General features: G+C 45.9%; 1 protein-coding gene across 2 annotated transcripts in view; it reads left to right on the forward strand.

The window, feature by feature from the left end:
* Positions 1 to 17,189, forward strand: part of TANC2 (tetratricopeptide repeat, ankyrin repeat and coiled-coil containing 2) — a 197,838-nt gene extending 180,649 nt beyond the window's left edge. For both annotated transcript variants that reach the window (XM_083407362.1, XM_083407363.1), the window contains exons 23-27: positions 1,215 to 1,347; positions 2,788 to 2,879; positions 5,484 to 5,630; positions 7,206 to 7,306; positions 8,883 to 17,189. In XM_083407362.1, the coding sequence (XP_083263488.1) occupies positions 1,215 to 1,347; positions 2,788 to 2,879; positions 5,484 to 5,630; positions 7,206 to 7,306; positions 8,883 to 10,827 (2,418 nt within the window). In that variant the 3' untranslated portion in view covers positions 10,828 to 17,189. The remainder of the gene's footprint in view (positions 1 to 1,214; positions 1,348 to 2,787; positions 2,880 to 5,483; positions 5,631 to 7,205; positions 7,307 to 8,882) is intronic.
* The last annotated feature ends 807 nt before the right edge of the window (positions 17,190 to 17,996 follow it).

The following is a 17,996-nucleotide window of genomic DNA, read 5'->3' on the forward strand; positions in this document are numbered from 1 at the left end:
TGGCTCTCATCCAGTCCATTACTGAGGCAAGACAAAGATCCAGCACATCTACGGTCTCACCTGCAGATGTAAAGAGGAAGCAGAGCTGTGTGTCGTTGGCATATTGCTGACAGCGTACTCCAAACCTCCAGATAACTCCACTCAGTGATTTCATATAGATGTTAAACAGTATAGGAGATAAAACTCAACCCTGAGGAACTCCACATTGGAGGCTGCATGGGCCTGCAAAACACTCCCCAAGCATCACCCTCTGGAAATGTCCAGCCAAGTAGGACCGGAACCACTGCAAAGCGGTACCACTCACCCATAACTTGTACAGCTGCTCCAGGAGGATACTGTGGTTGGTTTCCAGAGCTAATTGAGGAATGTGGCCCCAAACCACCTTCAAATTCTTATCCTACAGTAGTGGTCAACTTTTTTGGAAAGCACACCAAGGGAGTTTTGCTTCTAATGTACTGAGCTGAAAGAAAAAGAAAGAACAGGCCTTAGCCCAACGGTATAAAGGTAAAGGTACCCCTGCCCGTACGGGCCAGTCTTGACAGACTCTAGGGTTGTGCACCCATCTCACTCAAAGAGGCCGGGGGCCAGCGCTGTCCAAAGACACTTCCGGGTCACGTGGCCAGCGTGACATCGCTGCTCTGGCGAGCCAGAGCCGCACACGGAAACGCCGTTTACCTTCCCGCTAGTAAGCGGTTCCTATTTATCTACTTGCACCGGAGAGTGCTTTCGAACTGCTAGGTTGGCAGGCGCTGGGACTGAACAACGGGAGCGCACCCCGCCGCGGGGATTCGAACCGCCGACCTTTCAGTCAGCAAGCCCTAGGCGCTGAGGCTTTAACCCACAGCGCCACCCGCGTCCCTTGCCCAACGGTATAGTGTCAGGCAAAAGTAGAGATTGCACTTCAACACAATGAAGTCTGCAGCTATTTGCTGTGTGGCATATATGCTCTCTGCAGTATGGCCTGGAGTGTGTGGTTGGCATATATGGGTGGTTTTACCTTTGAGCCGGGGATTGGATCTGATGGCTTTTTGATTCATTCCAACTCCTAAGTGCCTTCAGGAGTCAAATGAGGTGAAGGAATAAAAATAGTTGCCATTTTAGCTCAGCATCCCACTCTCAGTTCTTTTGAGGTCAAAAACCTGCACTTAATTGCATGATCATAATGCCTATGACTTCCAGGGTGATGCTGATTTCAATTGATTGCTTATTTGTAGGTTCAGTTCCTGGTGGATCACGGTGCCATGATTGAGCATGTGGATTACAGTGGGATGCGCCCCCTCGACAGGGCAGTGGGTTGCCGCAATACTTCTGTTGTTGTCACACTACTGAAGAAAGGAGCCAAGATAGGTAGGGAACAGTCAAAGAAAAGAAAACCCACCTTGTGAATCTCTCAAGAGCCCTATTTCCTCCCAGGTTGTGCAAACTTGCAGCACTCCTATGAAAAAGGCATGTCCGGTTTTGAAAGAATGCTGCTTCTGTTTCACCAGCAGAATGCCAACATTCCTGTGCGCTTTGGCTGCTGTGTTGTGTTAATCGAACCTCGGATTTCCCTCCTGCCTAGCTCTTGGCAAACTGGGGGAGTAACTCTTAATGAGGTTTTTCCTCTGAGAATGACCACCACTTCGACGGTTCTACTGTGCTGCTGTGCTGATATGCTGCTGTCAGCTGTTGCTTTCCTTGCTCTGTAGATGCTTCCAGGTTTGGGTACTGCCTGCACTGCTCTACTCCCCTACAACCCCTCGCGTCACAAGGGAATTTGCTGGTGCCTTGGCTGCTATGCTGCCTGCCTCTCACTGCTGCTTTTTCCTTTTTTTTAAATTCACCGTCATCCATTTTTTCTCCCTCTTCTACAACTTTTTTGTTTTCTCCTTTTCTTCAAAGGCTGTCAGACGCTACCGAGTCGACCACGAGGTATACATCACTGCTGTCATCATCCAGCTTGGTGGTCTGACAGCTCTGCTTTCTCTTCTATGGTTTTGCCTGCCTGCATTCTCTCCCTCTCTTTTCATTTTTTCTCACCTTCAGACAATTATTTTTCCCCCCTTACTGTTGCAGAGAATAACTTGACCTCAAGACCTAATTCACTTTTAAAATGCTGCCAATTTATTTTTTTTACTCAAAGCCTTCTGAAATGCTTCCCCATGCCTTTCTGGCTGTTTGAGAACTCCCCTATTTGACAATTAGCTTGCCAAGTGAGACCATGAAGGCTTGGTGGGTTTGTAAAGGCCTACATAAAACAGCTGTAAAATTGGGCTCTTGGACTGCAATAGAAGGGGAGTGTATCCAAAGTACTTCGCAGGTATAAGCCCTGTTTGAAGTGAGCCTTGTTCTGAACCACCGAATATTTTTAAAACTCTCTTCACAAATATACCACAAATAAACTTTCAGCCCCAGATACATCCAGGTTGCTGTAGCATACCATATTTAAAGTTTATATGGATTGATCTATATTGTTTGCTAAACCCTTTGATTTCTCCACTAATCACATTTTCCAGAACGTAACTGTCTTTACTTCCCACCAATGCTAATTGGTGGATATTGATGCCTTCTTCTCCAACATTTGCGAATCATTTCAAATCAGCTGAAAGAAAAGATTGCAAGGGAAAGGCGTTTTGAGTTTGAAGCATTCTTGTGAGAACCCCACGCTCCTTGGGTTGGCTGCACCAAGTTGTTCTCTCCAGCAGAAATTTCTTCCCCCCCAGGATGTTTATCCACCTTAGCTTTCCTCCCTTACCACCTTTTGCATTGTATGAGTTTTTTACCCATCATGCATCCTGTACACTACAGGTCCAGCAACCTGGGCGATGGCCACCTCCAAGCCAGACATCATGGTCATCCTGTTGAGCAAGTTGATGGAGGAAGGAGACATGTTTTACAAGGTGAGAGATGGAAAACGGAGCTTTTCACCAAGTATCAGTTAAACGACCTATCAATGTTTATTTCTTTGCTGCTGCAATTGCATCAAAACAGTTCCTGAGCTTTCACATTTTTTTTTAAAAAAAATTCCCCCTTGCTCTTCTGACTATGCCACAGGGTGACTGAGTGGGTGTCAAGTCTATGATGTTTCTTTATTCTGTACTCTCTCAGTGGCTAAAAGAACCTAATTTGAATAATTTGAATTCAAATGAGCAAGTATATATAAATGTGCTTAATTTGCACAATTCATGTGCATCAGTTAATTTGTAATTTTTAGCACAAGCAGTCCTGACAGTAGCTTGAATTGCTGAATGAATAAAAATCCCCTAGCCTCAGAACCTGGCAGCAGGTGCCCATTACTCCAAAACACGGCAGTACATCTAAGTTAATGGTTGCCACTGTAGAACATCTCTTTATTTTTGATGTTTTGATCTTGTTGCTCTTGGCACTGCCCGTGGCCATTGGGATTAAATGCATACAGTCAGCATGTCTGTAGAACTTGAGACCCCATTGAGCCCTGTGTCTGACAGGATTGTCCGCAGCATCACTGCTTGACTAAATTGCTGGGCTTTGTGAAGCAAAACCGCAGCAGTAGCAACAACCACAAAACACTTTTATGTTCTCCAATATCTGGAATAGCTTTCTTAGAATCAAGGTGGTTCTGTTAATTCAGAATCTTGAGCTACTGCTTGGTTACAGTTTATAGCTTGCACTAAAAAATAAAATTCTGCACCACATTGCTACAAGCCTCTGCTGGTGCCAATAGGATGTTGCCGTCCAATGTAGATATTATGATGATATGAGCAGAAGACACAAAAAGATGCACTAAGCTTATGGAATGCCTTGCTCCATGAAAGTTGTATAGTGGTACCTTGGCTTTCGAACAGCATGTGTTCTGGGTGTCCGTTTGACTCCCAGAAGCATTCAAAAACCAAAGCGCGGCTTCCGATTGGCTGCAGAAGTGCCCTGCAGCCAATCGGAAGCCGTGCTGGACGTTGGGCTTCCAAAAATTGTTCGAAAACAGGAACACTCATTTCCAGGTTTTGATTGTTCAGGAGCCGCTTTGTTCAGTAGCCAAGGCTTTCGGCTTCCAAGGTACGACTGTAGTTTGTTTCCTCCCTTGCTATTTTCTGCTGGTTGTTAACCATTATATCTTGGCAGGGTTTTGCTGCGTCTGTCAGATAAACCAAATAAACCTACAAAATTAACTTGATTCTCATGTGTTTTTGATTGATAAGTGTATATTGTTGTTTTTTATAAAATTGTAATTTGTAGATATTGTAAGCTGTGTCTCCTTTTGCAACAGCAAGGGGTGGGATAGAAATGGTTTCATAAAGTGAATGAATGAATGAATAAATAAATAAATAGATGAATAAAAGGAGATGTATTGGAGGCAATAGGCCTGAGATACAGAAACTAGAGGCAGTGGGGGAAAGACAGGTAATTTAAAAGTATATGCCTCTTACGATATTATGCAGGTCCCTCTGCACTGACCCCTCCATTTCCAGGACTGGAAGTGGTATTGTGGGCAAGAGGCTCTTTCCTGCCAAATCCATTCTTGAAATAATAATAATAATAATAATAATAATAATAATAATAATAATAATAAATTTTATTTATACCCCGCCCTCCCCAGCCAAAGCTGGGCTCAGGGCGGCTAACAACAATCAAAATAATCCAACATTCTAAAAACCTTTCATTATAAAAATTAATTAAAATCAAATTGATAGCAACCATTAAGCAAGATTCTGTGCAGATTGCCAGAGGAGGGGGTCAGGCTGCGCCCTGACCAAAGGCCTGGTGGAACAGCTCTGTCTTACAGGCCCTGTGGAAAGATGTCAGGTCCCACAGGGCCCTAGTCTCTTGTGACAGAGCGTTCCACCAGATTGGAGCCTTCTGCTTCTATGGTGGGGAGGCCATTAACGGTTCAATATTTCCTTCAGCTGGGAAATCAGCCATTTGGCGGGGGGGGGACAGCCACTCTTTTCTAAGCCTTATGTCAAAGTAGTAAAGGAAGAGGTTCTGCTTGGCAGGAACCTTTGGGCAGTTTATATTACTGTCAGGTACATGTTGTTAGTCGTCCACTTGTGTTCTCGTTGGTCCATGGTGAGACGGACAAGTAATTGACCAGGTCACTTCAGACTAGTACCAATGTGTGCAATACATACTTCCACGATGTGCCCAATCATTCTTTGAGCTAACCTTTACCCAGTCTATTTAGTATTTACAGTCAATCCAGTGGCATCTTAAGAAAACCCACCTAACCATTCTCTAGGGTCTGAGCTTTTCAGCTGTGCTAAGCTTTCTCCCTCCAGTATCAGAACAAGAAACCTAAGAGCACGCCAGAAATTAATTTACAATCTACAGAGGGAAGCTTTTCTCTTAAAGACTTCCCATGCAGCCAAATTTCATTCGGCAAGGAACGGCAGCTGCCGTGCTTATTTCTAGATCCCTCTGATGCAACTGTGTAGGCCCATTCAGCTGTCTTCAGCGATTGTCTTATGACTGCTACGATGCAGAAATAGAAAACTGAGTGGTGCATTTTGACCTGTTTGCCGTCCTGCTAGAAAGGGAAAGTGAAGGAGGCCGCCCAGCGCTACCAGTACGCTCTGAAGAAGTTCCCCCGAGAAGGGTTTGGAGAGGACCTGAAAACCTTCCGGGAACTGAAGGTCTCACTCCTTCTCAACCTCTCCAGATGCCGGAGGAAAATGAATGTAAGTGGCCTCCTTCTCAAAGCCCCTTCCTTCCTGGCAACGATCCTTTCCCAGCTCCCTTTCCTGTTCCTAACCACTCCCTAACCAGACTCTTTCCCAGACTCCTGGAATGGCCTTGAAAACCTCCACCTTTTCGTAACCTGGTTGTCCTTCACAGAGCACTGGCGTTTTACAGTTCTGAAACAGCCAAGCTAATGGTTTGAGATTAATTTCAAGCAATTGAAAATTCACCGCTATATAAAAACAGCTGTTATAGCTCTCTTTGATTTTTTTTCTTCTTCTCAATGTCTGTATGTGTGCAGATTGGAGGATGCTGTCGGACTTGTAATGCTGTCATAAGCCTTCTGAAGCTCATGCTTTCTCTTAGAGCAGTGACTCAGAATCAGAAACACATACCCCACACGCCCCCATCCTCCTCCTGGAGATGGGCAACAACTCGCTTTAGTTGCAATCTGTTCCTGTGTCTAAAAACACAGCATGGGAAGTGATTTTACAAGTGCGTGGAAGAGAAACAATACTGTTTATGCTAGGAATCCAGTAAAAATGTCTCAGCAATATAGAAGCCAACATTATATAATAAAGCTTCACACGTTTGGATTTAAAGTCAAGGATTTGGCATGCAAACATTTTAAAGAATGGACATGTTTTAATCATATCTGTTAAGTGTGGCCACAGAGCTAAGAAACAGAGTTAACTTACATTAGCACTTTGCAGAAATTGTTTAGGGAGTGCTTTAATAGGGAGAAGAGAAGCAAGAAACTAAAAATGTATGTATAAAACCAAACATACCCATTGAGCATATCCAGACCATTTTGAAGGGTTTTCTTAACCTTTCCAAGGTTTGCCTCTTCCTTTTTATTGGTTAGCAAAAAAAATTCAGAGTTACTGTGTAAGTAGAGGTTTACTTGAATGCCCTCAGCGCACGGTTGTGTTGCATAGCTTCACTGCAGCCATTCACTCCAGCCAGAGTCAGCAGCCGTGTTAAGGTGCCCTACACCGAAACATTCGGCCTAATCACAGTTTGCAGGCCGAGTAGCCAGCATTGAAACTGGCAAGGGGCAAAGCTGTGCAGCTGTGAACCCCTTCACGTGTTCCTTTAGCACACAGTTCAAGAGAACCCCCCCCCCAAAAAAAAATAGGTCATGAGAAGAGCAGATTGATGGAAAGTTCTGTTTCCAACAGTGCCCTATGTAAAGTTCCAGGGTGCACTTTTAGATTAGCGGTGCAGGGAGAAGATTAACAATAAGTACATACACTAAAGACCTGTCGAATTGACAGAATCATATATCCAGCAAGGTTTCCAGGGCAGACACAAGTGACAGCAGACCGATTGAAGAGACACACAAGGAACGAACTGAGTCCTTATAGGCTCAGCTTGGGAGTGGATAACCTCGAAACTTCACAAAACAGGGTTGGATCTCTCGATACCAGCTATCTGTGACATGACGTCAGTGTTGGAAAATACCAAGTCCACATATAAAAAATATTTCCATGTCATATTATTATTTTTTCTTCCCAAATTCTCTGTGTGTGTATATATTCAATGACTTATCTACGCACCTATTGTGATGGCAGGATTTTGGAATGGCGGAGGAATTTGCTACTAAAGCACTGGAGCTGAAACCGAAATCTTATGAAGCTTACTATGCAAGAGCAAGGGCCAAACGCAGCAGCAGGTGAGAGGAGAGCCAGAGAGAAATGAAAGGTTCTGTTCTCCTGAGGTTTGGGTGTGACACATTCCAAAAACGCCCCCATTCCACACAAATGAATCGACAGCAAGGGATTGCCCAAGGGAGACTATAATTTTAACCCTCAGAAATACCAGGTTAAGAAACTCGCCCTCTTCCATTACGCTGAGCACCTTCCACAGTTACAAATATAGTAATTCTGTAAGCTGGACCACAGTGTCCTCAGAGCATTCTGTCAGTGCTAGATTTATTCACATCACTGAAACATGCAGCAGCTGAGCAACTGGAGGGCATGTTTGGGGGTTAACTAGTGATTGCTCTGCTCTGTGCTCGAAATTAGTTGTTGCTGTGGGATGAAAGCAGTGGGATCCAGTTGTATCTCATCTGTGTTTTGGTTGGTGCTTAAAGGGGCCTGGCTCATCTGCTGCAGGTGGGATCACATTTCAGAATCCTGAACTGACTGGAGAGCTTTGCCTTTCAGCCACTGCTAGCCTCTTTGCTCAGCTCGTGGAGTAGGGTACCTGCTGTGACTGTTTGGAGCTTTGTTTTGTTCCAGAGTTTCTTTTGTACCTACCCATTTGATCATCACGGCTGAGCTGGAGGCCCTGCAGTTCAACCTCTCAGCTCAAGGAGGACCCACTGAAGTGGCGATAAACCCTCATCTGGGTCTCTCACTGCTATAATCAAACTTCCATTCCAGAAACAGAGCTCTACGAATTGAGCCACACTTTTCCCTTCTTTTACGCATTCATATTCGGCTCCCCACTGCTTGCAATAAATTGGCAACCAATTTCCTTTCTGGGACTCTCCCACATTTCTTCACTCAGGGTCCATTATAGCACTTTAAAAAAAGAAAGAAAAAGCCTTCCCTTGCCATGCCATGCCTTGCCTCCTAGCATCAGCAGTCAGGGGAGGTCAAAGTTTTGGGGCTTGGGGAAATTGTTGTGTTTTAAAAAACCAAACAATAAAACGAAATGCATGAAGGGCGTAGAGGATATTCTCTACCAATCGCATTTGAGTAGATGACTGTTTTGTTGAAAAGCTACCAGTGTCCCTGTAAATGACAACCCACCTCCCCCCAAACTCCCCACCCTTCTGTTCCTCAAAAGATAGCCAAAGGCATTGTGGGCTTGTGTCAGGCACTCTCTCCCTTCCTTGTTCCCTTCATTCCCAAGAGAACAATTCTCAGAGCAGAATGCATTGGCTGCAGGGAGGCCAGAGCTTGCCACTTGCCCGGAGCATTGTAAGGGCTTAAGCTCAGACCTTAAATAGTTGGAGGGGCACAGCTAAACCTACCCTGCATACCACAAAGCTGCCTTCCTTGTTCCCTTCATTTCCAAGAGAGCAATCTTGGGAAAACTGGCTTGTGTCCTCTGCTGTGGAAATGGAAGAAACAGCCAAAGGCTGAAGAATCTGGTTCTTGCAGGACTCGGAACATCCTCCCCACCATGGCTAGCAATGCTTTTCTTCGCAAGAAACTTGTTGCTTAAGTCTTCCCAAATCCGTTCCGATCCAGAGTAACTTTGGTCCTTCTTTTTTTTGTCCCCTCTCTTGGGTCGAGCAGGCAGTTTTCAGCAGCGCTGGAGGACCTGAACGAGGCCATCAAGCTCTGTCCGAACAACCGTGAGATCCAGCGGCTGCTGATGAGGGTGGAGGAAGAGTGCAGACAGACGCAGGCGCAGCTCCAGCAAGAGCCTCTTGCGGCATCTGAACCTGAAACGCAGCACGAAGAGTTGTATGCAGTGCAGGACATCTTGGAAGAGGAGTACCTTGAGCAAGATGTAGAAGAAAACATTTCTGTTGGCTTGCAGACGGAGTCGCGGCCGAGCCAAACTCTGCCCATCATCCAGAGCCCACCTTCTTCTCCTGCCCACCGAGACTCTGCCTACATCTCCAGCTCACCGCTTAGCTCACATCAGGTGTTTGACTTCAGGTCAAATAGTTCTGTGGGGTCACCAACAAGGCAAGGGTACCAGCCCACCTCCCCAGCTCTCTCCCCAACGCACCAGAACTCTCATTATAGGCCTAGCCCAGCACACACATCTCCTGCTCACCAAGCCTCGTCTTACCGCTTTAGCCCACCTCCGGTAGGTAGCCAAGGGAAAGAGTATCAAAGCCCACCTCCTTCTCCCCTTCGTAGAGGCCCTCAGTACCGAGCCAGCCCTCCAGCAGATAGCATGAGTGTCTACAGGGCTCAGTCCGGCTCACCCGTACGATATCAGCAGGAACCCAGCATCAGTCAACTTCCCAGTCGGCCAAAGTCTCCACTCTCCAAAATGACACAGAGGTCCTTCCAGATGCTTCCGCTGCCTGTTGCCGTCCCCCAGCAAGGGCTCAGGTTGCAGCCTGCCAAGGCACAGATCGTCAGAAGCAACCAGCCGAGTTCGGCTGTGCACTGCAGTACTGTGATCCCGACGGGCACTTACGGCCAGGTGGCCCATTCAATGACCAGCAAATACCAGTCGGCGTCGTCGGAAGCGGCTGCTGGCCAAAACCGGCTGGTCTACCAGAGCTCCATTGGGGGGATAGTGGGGGATGGGCGGCCCATGCAGCACGTTCAGGCCAGTCTCAGTGCAGGGGCCATCTGTCAGCATGGAGGGCTGGCTAAAGAGGATCTTCCACAGAGGCCTTCCTCTGCCTATCGTGGTGGGATGAGATATAACCAGACCCCGCAGATCGGGCGCAGCCAGTCAGCTTCCTATTACCCTGTCTGTCATACAAAGCTCGATCTCGAACGTTCCTCCCTCCCCACTAGCCAGCTTGGCTCACCAGATATCTCTCACTTGATACGAAGGCCCATGGCAGTAAACCCCAATGAAATCAAACCTCACCCCCCGACCCCAAGGCCCCTGCTTCATTCTCAGAGTGTTGGCCTCCGATTTTCCCCTTCCAGCAATAGCATCTCATCCACTCCCAATCTGAACCCCCCCTTCCGCCCTTCTGCTTCTATTCAGCAGATGGAGATCCCCCTTAAGCCAGCCTATGACAGGTCATGCGATGAGCTTTCCCCAGTCTCTCCAACGCAGGGCGGTTACCCCAGCGAGCCTGCCCGCTCCAGGACCACGCCTTTCATGGGAATCATTGATAAAACGGCCCGGACTCAGCAGTATCCCCACCTGCACCAACAGAACCGAACCTGGGCTGTGTCTTCAGTGGATACTGTCATCAGCCCCACGTCCCCAGGAAACCTCCCCCAGCCAGAAACGTTCAGCCCGCCTTCCTCAATCAGCAGCATTGCCTTTTATAACAAAACCAACAATGCACAGAATGGCCACTTGCTGGAAGACGACTATTACAGCCCACATGGGATATTGGCCAATGGCTCCCGAGGAGACCTCCTAGAGAGAGTTAGCCAAACCTCTTCGTATCCCGATGTTAAGGTGGCCAGGACACTGCCTGTTGCACAGGCGTATCAGGACAACCTCTATAGGCAACTCTCCAGAGACTCCAGGCAAGGACAGACATCCCCTATCAAACCAAAGAGACCATTTGTGGAGTCTAATGTGTGAAACGGACGTGTCTTGGAGTAAGAGCCTTGTTTTCAGCACACTTTTCCCGGCTGAATTCCCACATTACACTGCTGTTTTCCTTCCCCCCTTTTTGAATTTTTCATTCACCTAGCAGGCCACCAACTAGGGTTTTTTTTCTGTATGATGATGAGGCAGTCCAAGACATGCTCCAAACCCTTTGCTGCACACAGCTGACCTCAGATAAAGCCAGCACTGTACATGTCTTCAGCTGTCAATTAGGCAATGTTAATACACGGTGTTGGGGCTGACCTAGAAGGAATCGCTCGAGAGAGGTAACCAGCTCTTTGAAAAAACAAAATGCGAATTTCAAAATTCAGATTGGTTTGAATATAGGCTTTGAAACACTTACTAAATTTTCCTCCAGAGTACTGAGCCCTTTTGACTTGGAAATTGCACTCTTTCAGTCAGCGCAGTGCTGTCCACATTGTTTTGTTGTGTCCAAAGAGCTTGTTGACCTGCACAGAATGGGGCTTTTATTTTGTTCGTAATACGGTGAGGAGCTATGCATAAAACCCATCCTGCTTTATCTGGTGTGATAGGCTTGAACATTAGTATTAAGGGTTCATGGTTGTGAATTTTTCAAAATCCTTTCCAGCCAGTCTGTTGGTATGGACTTCCACGGGTAACATTGCTTTGAAAGGCATGTTCGGAATGATACTGTTTTGATTTCCTCTGAGGCAGTTGAACAAATATTCAGGGAGAAATCAAAGTTCTCTCCACTTCAGCCAATCAGTGGGCGGCTACCTCGGTCTGTATATCGGACTTCCTGTCCATTATCAGTGGGCTTGTCCTCCTAATGGAACAGCACCTTACCGATTCGCACTCCAGGTATTGTTCCCAAATCAAGAAAGCTCATTATAAACTGTGAGGTGTCCTATCATTTGAAAGCGTGATGGGGGGGAACTGAGAAAGAGAAGCAGAATTTGTACAGGCACTCCCATTGTGACGGTTAATGCCTTCCCCTAGAAGTCAGTATTAGTACACTCCTAGCAATGCTTCCTGAGTTAGAGACCCATTGAGCCATCTCGGCATTCCTTTTCCGGCTGACACTTCACTTGGAGTGAAGCACTTCCTTCCACTCTTCTTCTTCTGGTTGTGGGGCGCTGCGACTTGGGTCATTTAGACCAATACGATACTGATGTTTGAGGAATATGCTCTTAAGTGTTAGAAGCTGGAGCTGTTTTCCCAGGCCAAATACAGAAGGCAGAACTGGGTGGGAGAAGATCAGATGTTGACAAAAAACGATGGCGAGGAGTTCTGAGGGCACTTAAAGGTCATTCCTGAGTAGCAAGGGCTTTTCAAATTCATGCCGCTATAGGGAATCTGTGAATGTATGCAGGTGCTCAAAAGGTCATCAGAGGTACAGTAAAATGGCAGGGACACAAAGGAATGCAAAATCACACCTTGCCCTTTCTTCATTTTGGTTGGACAAAGGATAAAGCTGGCTTCCTGTTAATTAAGCAGGGTTTTTTTTTTCCTCCACGCTGTGATTGCACCAGCCCTGGACGGCTAGTCTTTTGTCCCAGCTGAAACGGAGTTCCTCATTTCTGTTATCAGGATGTGCAAAACGATACAATGATTTCTGAAACATAAATCAGGTATATACATACCCTTTGCTTCCTATGATTTACTTTCAGTACTTGGCTTCTTTCTGAAGTCCGTTTGCTGTCCTCAGGAGTCCCTCTCTATAAATAGAAAAGTGATTAGAAAAGGCATTTCCATTAAACAGCAAGGCTTGCACCTTCAGGTGAGGTTGGCGGGTTCCATACCTGGAAGTGTTACTAACAATATGTTTATGCTTTAAGGTCCTGGAATTCAGAGACACAAAAGAGATTAACGTAACAGTTTCAGGAAATCTTTTCATTCTCAGTACGAGTAGTCCTTGTTTGAGTGCGAAGGGGATGTTTTCAAGGGTTTGTTTTACTTTGGTTTTTACTTTGATCTTTCCTTGGGACTCTTTTTGTACATCTTTTTTTCCAGCTGTTGTATTCCAGAACCTGCAGTAATAGAAAACACTTAGCAAAAGAGGTGTTAGCATAATTTCTTCTGCTGCTATGGGGCTTGCCAAGGTGTACTGGTGCCCAGCAAGTCCAGAGGTTGGCAGCTACATTTTTCGGGAATATGCTTTTCCACTGTTTCAACTTGCATGTTGAAAGGGACAGTGCTGTACCCTCTTGTGAGTGTGTGTATGAGAGAGGGGGGAGGGAGCTTTCATACATAACGCAAGATATAAAGAAGGTGCAAATTTGCTTTCCTCTATTTTGGGGATGGATAAAGCTACTTCCGGCTTTCCCCACACGTTACTTTTGTTGTCCTGGGGAAGTAAAAAAAGGGTTGATAACCTCCCCCCTGCACTTGCTATATGTAGGGAATCATCCTTATGATTTTAGTGTTGTCTTAGACATTTTTTCCTGCTTTATAAAGACAGATTACTTTAAACTCTTAAAAACTGGAATACACACCACCATACGAGAATATGTTTGCATGTGTTTATCGGTGATTTTCCTTTCCTTGAGAGATTTGTGGCAACTATTTTGGAACTGCTTGCATCACGCAGAAGATAGAACCCATTTTACTGCAGCGGACAGTGGAAGGTCAAATGAATCGTTTCCGTTGTTGTTTGCCTTTTGGGCTACGGTAAAAGATCCTCGCACCAAATTGTTTGGTATGGCTGGAGTGCACTGAGGCATTAACCTGCTGTCTTTCCCGATAAAGCAAGTAGAGAAACGCAACCAAATTTAGCTGTCTCCACCATGCGGGAGGCAGAGGAACAATGTTGCTGTCATGCCGATCCGATCACCTTTGCAGTTCCAACATACGAATCCTCTTGATGGCATAATGCTGTAGTTCTTGAATTTGGCTGCTTTGCTCTGCTCTTCACTGCCATGGGGTTCCCAGTACCATATCTGTTTACATTTAGTGTTTAGTGAAAGAAATGGCATGCACATCCAAAACGAGGTTTTAATACTTCCATCGGGCAGGGTTTCCACCTCTTCTTCTTCTCTCCTCTCCGCCCCCCTCCCCCCCCCCCCCCGGTACTGTGTTGTGATTTCACAGGATTTTTGCACTGATGGGTTTGTCACCTGCTCTCTTTGTAAATGGGGGGGGGGGTGCACTTTACAGTTTCATTTGTCACTATGATAAATGCTGGTTATTTAAGTGTGATCAGTGTCTTCATTAGAAATACAACAGAACAGCTCTCGTCTTTCAGTGTATTCAAACAGAAGCAATGACTCAAAATATATAGCACAAGTATTAGCTGTTGTACATAAGTATCAGAAGGCGAAGTCCTTTTATCAATATAAAGAGAAACATTTGCTGTGACTTAATCGAACTGATCTCCTAGCAATTCTCTTTAGGAGCACCTGAGGCTTAATTGTGACTGCTTTTAGTTACCAGGTAACACACATCTCAGCTGAAATAGGAGCCGTTTTTTGTCTTAGAAGTTGGCAGGAGGCAGTTCCTTCTGTTTTTGCTCTTGGCTTAGACCTCGGTTGCTCATTGTGTCCTCTCCTGAAATACAATGTGATAGAGCACAAAGTAATTTCTTTCGCTGTCCTTTCTGCAATTCAAATGCCTTTCCAAGTGAGGCTTTTTCTACTCAGGAAAGTGTGATAGAATGGCTTAACACTCACCCACCCACCCACCCTGAAGGCTCCCAGATGCTTTTTCTTTTTTTTAAGGGCCTTGTAAAAATAACTGCACCTGTCTCCCTCTCTAAGCTGGAGTTTTAGAACTCTCTTTACCCGCATAAACACACCAAATAGTCCAGTGGCATTTCTGCTTTGAATGTATGCCTGCGTATGCCACCAACTTCATTGTCATTCTAACACTGCAGAAAGCTTCTAGGCTGAGTGGAAGGCTTATTCTAGAGCTAGAATCTAGATGCAGGTTTATGGTGCATGTTTTACGGCTCTTGAAGCAGTGCCAGCTGCTTCTCTCTGAGGACCAAGGTAGACCTGTCCTTAATTGCGTGAATGCAGTGAAGAAGCACTTTTTTGTTTGTTGTGTTAGTAGCTGCCATATCTGAGTGGCCTCAGAACCACAGGGACCAGGAGGGGGAGTTCCACTTTACTCACCGTGGTCCCAGGAACAAATTCTAGAAAGCTGCCAATGGAGTCTTTCTTTGAAATGTAAAGAGCACCTTCTGGACTTTGGCACACTTAGAGACTTCTCTCCACCCTCTGCCACAGTCTCGAGGTTTTGCAGGCTTCACTATGGCTGCTTTTTACATACCAAAAAAAAATATGTGTGCTGTACTTCAATTGCATTCAACCAATTAACTTGACCCTGGTTTGAGTCTGCCTCCTGGGGTGTCGCCACTTGGGTGCCTATAAACTGGAAATTTGAAACAGGGTGAAATTCAACACTAGGCCTACTCAGACTAGGCTCGCTGAAATTAAAGAACATGACTCCATTAGGTCTTTTCATTTCAGAGGGTCTACTCTTGAGTAAAAGTTGGCTGAATTCCACCCAACTAGTCTGAGCCGGCTCTTTAAAATAGGGTGGGAGTCTGAATACATTGCAAGGTCTGCTTTGCTCCAGGGAAAGTGAGCTATCAGCTTGGAACATGGCTCTACTGCTAGCTGCAAGAAATGTACTTAGAGGTAAAGAGTTTATTTGAGAGTGGCTGAAAATGTGCCTGCTGTTGCAGTTTCGAAGAGGCAGAGGCTGTCCACATATGCAGAACATTTGTGAAGGAGAACATTTCCTTTCAGATACTAAGCCTGAAGGCTGTTTTTCTTTTATTACATGTATTTCTTCTAGCAAGCATTAGACTGCGGAGAAAGGGGGGAGGGCGAAGCCTGCACATATTTTGAAAGCCCAAGTCACTGGCCTGGCCTTTTGCAGCAGTTAACAAAATTGCTACCGTTCCAGATCCACACAGAAAGTCATCTAGTAAAAACCAAAGTGCCAGCTTCTCCACGCCTTACATAAAGCAACGAACATCACTGCGTGCCTAGAAATTATTCTCCTTCTCTGCTTAAGGTGGCCCCTTGCAAACTCTTGGGTGGCAGGCGACATCTCTTCCCATTTCCCTCTTCTTAAATACGCTGGGAGTCCCAGGGCCTTCATCTACCGGAATTCAGCTTATAAAAAGGGCTTAGAAGGGGACGAGAAATAATGTACCTCCTTTGACATGTTAGATGCCTTCACTAATGTATGGTTGCTGTGGAAAGCGAAGGAAGAACTTGGGGCACAAGCACAAAGGGGTGGAAAAACTGAACTGCTCCCCCCCCCCCGAATTACTTGAACTCAATTGCTGGTTGATTTTTCTCCCCTAACAAAAACATATTAAGGGCTGAAATTACATGGCAGGCTATTGCGTTTGCAGTTCTTGTTTATAATCCACCTGCTATACCAGACTCAGCCCCTCCTGGCAAATAAAACCCTGTAATCTTTCTTGACAATTTCTTGGGATCTTCTCCACAGAACTGCTTTCCCCACAGAAAGGGGCTGCTTCAGAGTCGAGAGGCTACTGGGAAAACGGAACGAGGTTTTTGCACTTTTACGCTTGCTTAGAAAGGGAGAGAGAGAGATGATGCTTTTTTTTCCTGGCTGCCATCACGCTGAGTCCGTGAGCAAGGTGGGGCAGTTCAGCTCTGTTCTGCCTGGACATGCAACAGACCCTGAGTCCATTTCCTAGGAGTACCCACTGTTATTTACCGATACTGACATTTCCACAGAGTGCAAGGCACTGATCTGTATAGGTCCAGGGTTTGGGGTATTTTTGGAGGGGATGAATGTTTTGCACCAGTTCAAGCGTGTTTTCCATTCCGATGGTGTTCTTTCATTTTGCATTTTCTTCCCTATGAGCATTGCAGCATTTTGCCTGCCTTGTCTGCCTCTGTACAGTAACACAGCACTCCTTTGTATTAAAGAGAAAAAAAAACCTTTAAGGTTTGCCATCCTTCAAGACACTTGCTGGGAAGACACTGAGTTCTTTTTCCTTTTAGCTTTTCTATAATTCTGATGTAAAGGATTTTCTCTGTACAGTATAATAATATTCAATTGCATGTTCTGTTCTCTTACTGATATATTGAATCACCAACACAGTTGTGATCTTTTGCAGCAGGGCAGCCGCACAAACCCCTGCGCTCAGCTAAGACTCTTGGCCACTCCTGTATAAAAGGAAAGAAATGTGTTTCTTTCCCTTCACTGTACTTGCTTGAGCAGAGTTTTATTGTCTGTACATGTGAGCTGTCAGATAGACGTGGAAAAAGTTCAAAAAGAATGCATTCTCCCCTGCCCCTCCCTAATGTATACAGATTGTAACCTGTACAATGAACTGTATGTATGAAAAAAAATGTACTTATTTATAAATGGTTAACACTTGGAAATATTGGGTTGACTACTGTGTTCAGCATGTCTGCTTCAAATATCTAGCTGGTGGAATGGGGGGACGGGCAGTGGCGTAACGTGGGGGGTGCAGGGGGGGCCGGCCGCACCGGGCGCAACATCTGGGGGTTAGGGTGCGCAAATCCACGGGTTAGGGGGTGCAAATTACTTGCCTTGCCCCGGGTGCTGACAACCCACGCTACGCCACTGGGGACGGGACACATGGTTTCCAGGCGCAGCTAATTTGCCAGTTTTAGTTTACACCTTGACTTACGAGTTGATAACACAGCATGTATCTTGGCTCCTTGCAAACTACACTTCTCGGCTTCATCAGCTCCCATTTCAAATACTTATGCCATTGGCATATTTGTGCTCAAGGGAGCAGTTGGCAATACAGGATTTGTTTTCTGATTGTGAGTTTTTATGTAGCCAGGGGGCTAGGGTAATAGTGCTTCAGTTTCCATTGGTAAAAGACGGCACAGTTTGTTTAAGCTAGTATTACAGACACCTCTGGTTATTGGTTCTCCATGTTGGAGTCGTAGAGTTGGAAGGGACCTGAGGATCATCTAGTCCACGGGTGTCAAGCACAAGGCCCGCGGGCCGAATCCGGCCTGCCAGACCTTGTCACGTGGCCCGTGTAGCCGCCGCCGGCCGCCAGCCTTCACCTTTTTTTCTCGCTTTTTTTTTTTTTTGGACACAAGAAAGCCGCCTCTTCAGCGCATGCGCAGCAGCCTACAAGCCAGAGAACGTCTGCCCTCTAGCGGCGCCGGCCGTTCTACACAGGAAACCTCCACTTTACATGCATTCAG

Source organism: Podarcis tiliguerta (genome assembly GCF_965153285.1).
Source record: "Podarcis tiliguerta genome assembly, chromosome: 13".
Lineage (NCBI taxonomy): Eukaryota > Metazoa > Chordata > Lepidosauria > Squamata > Lacertidae > Podarcis > Podarcis tiliguerta.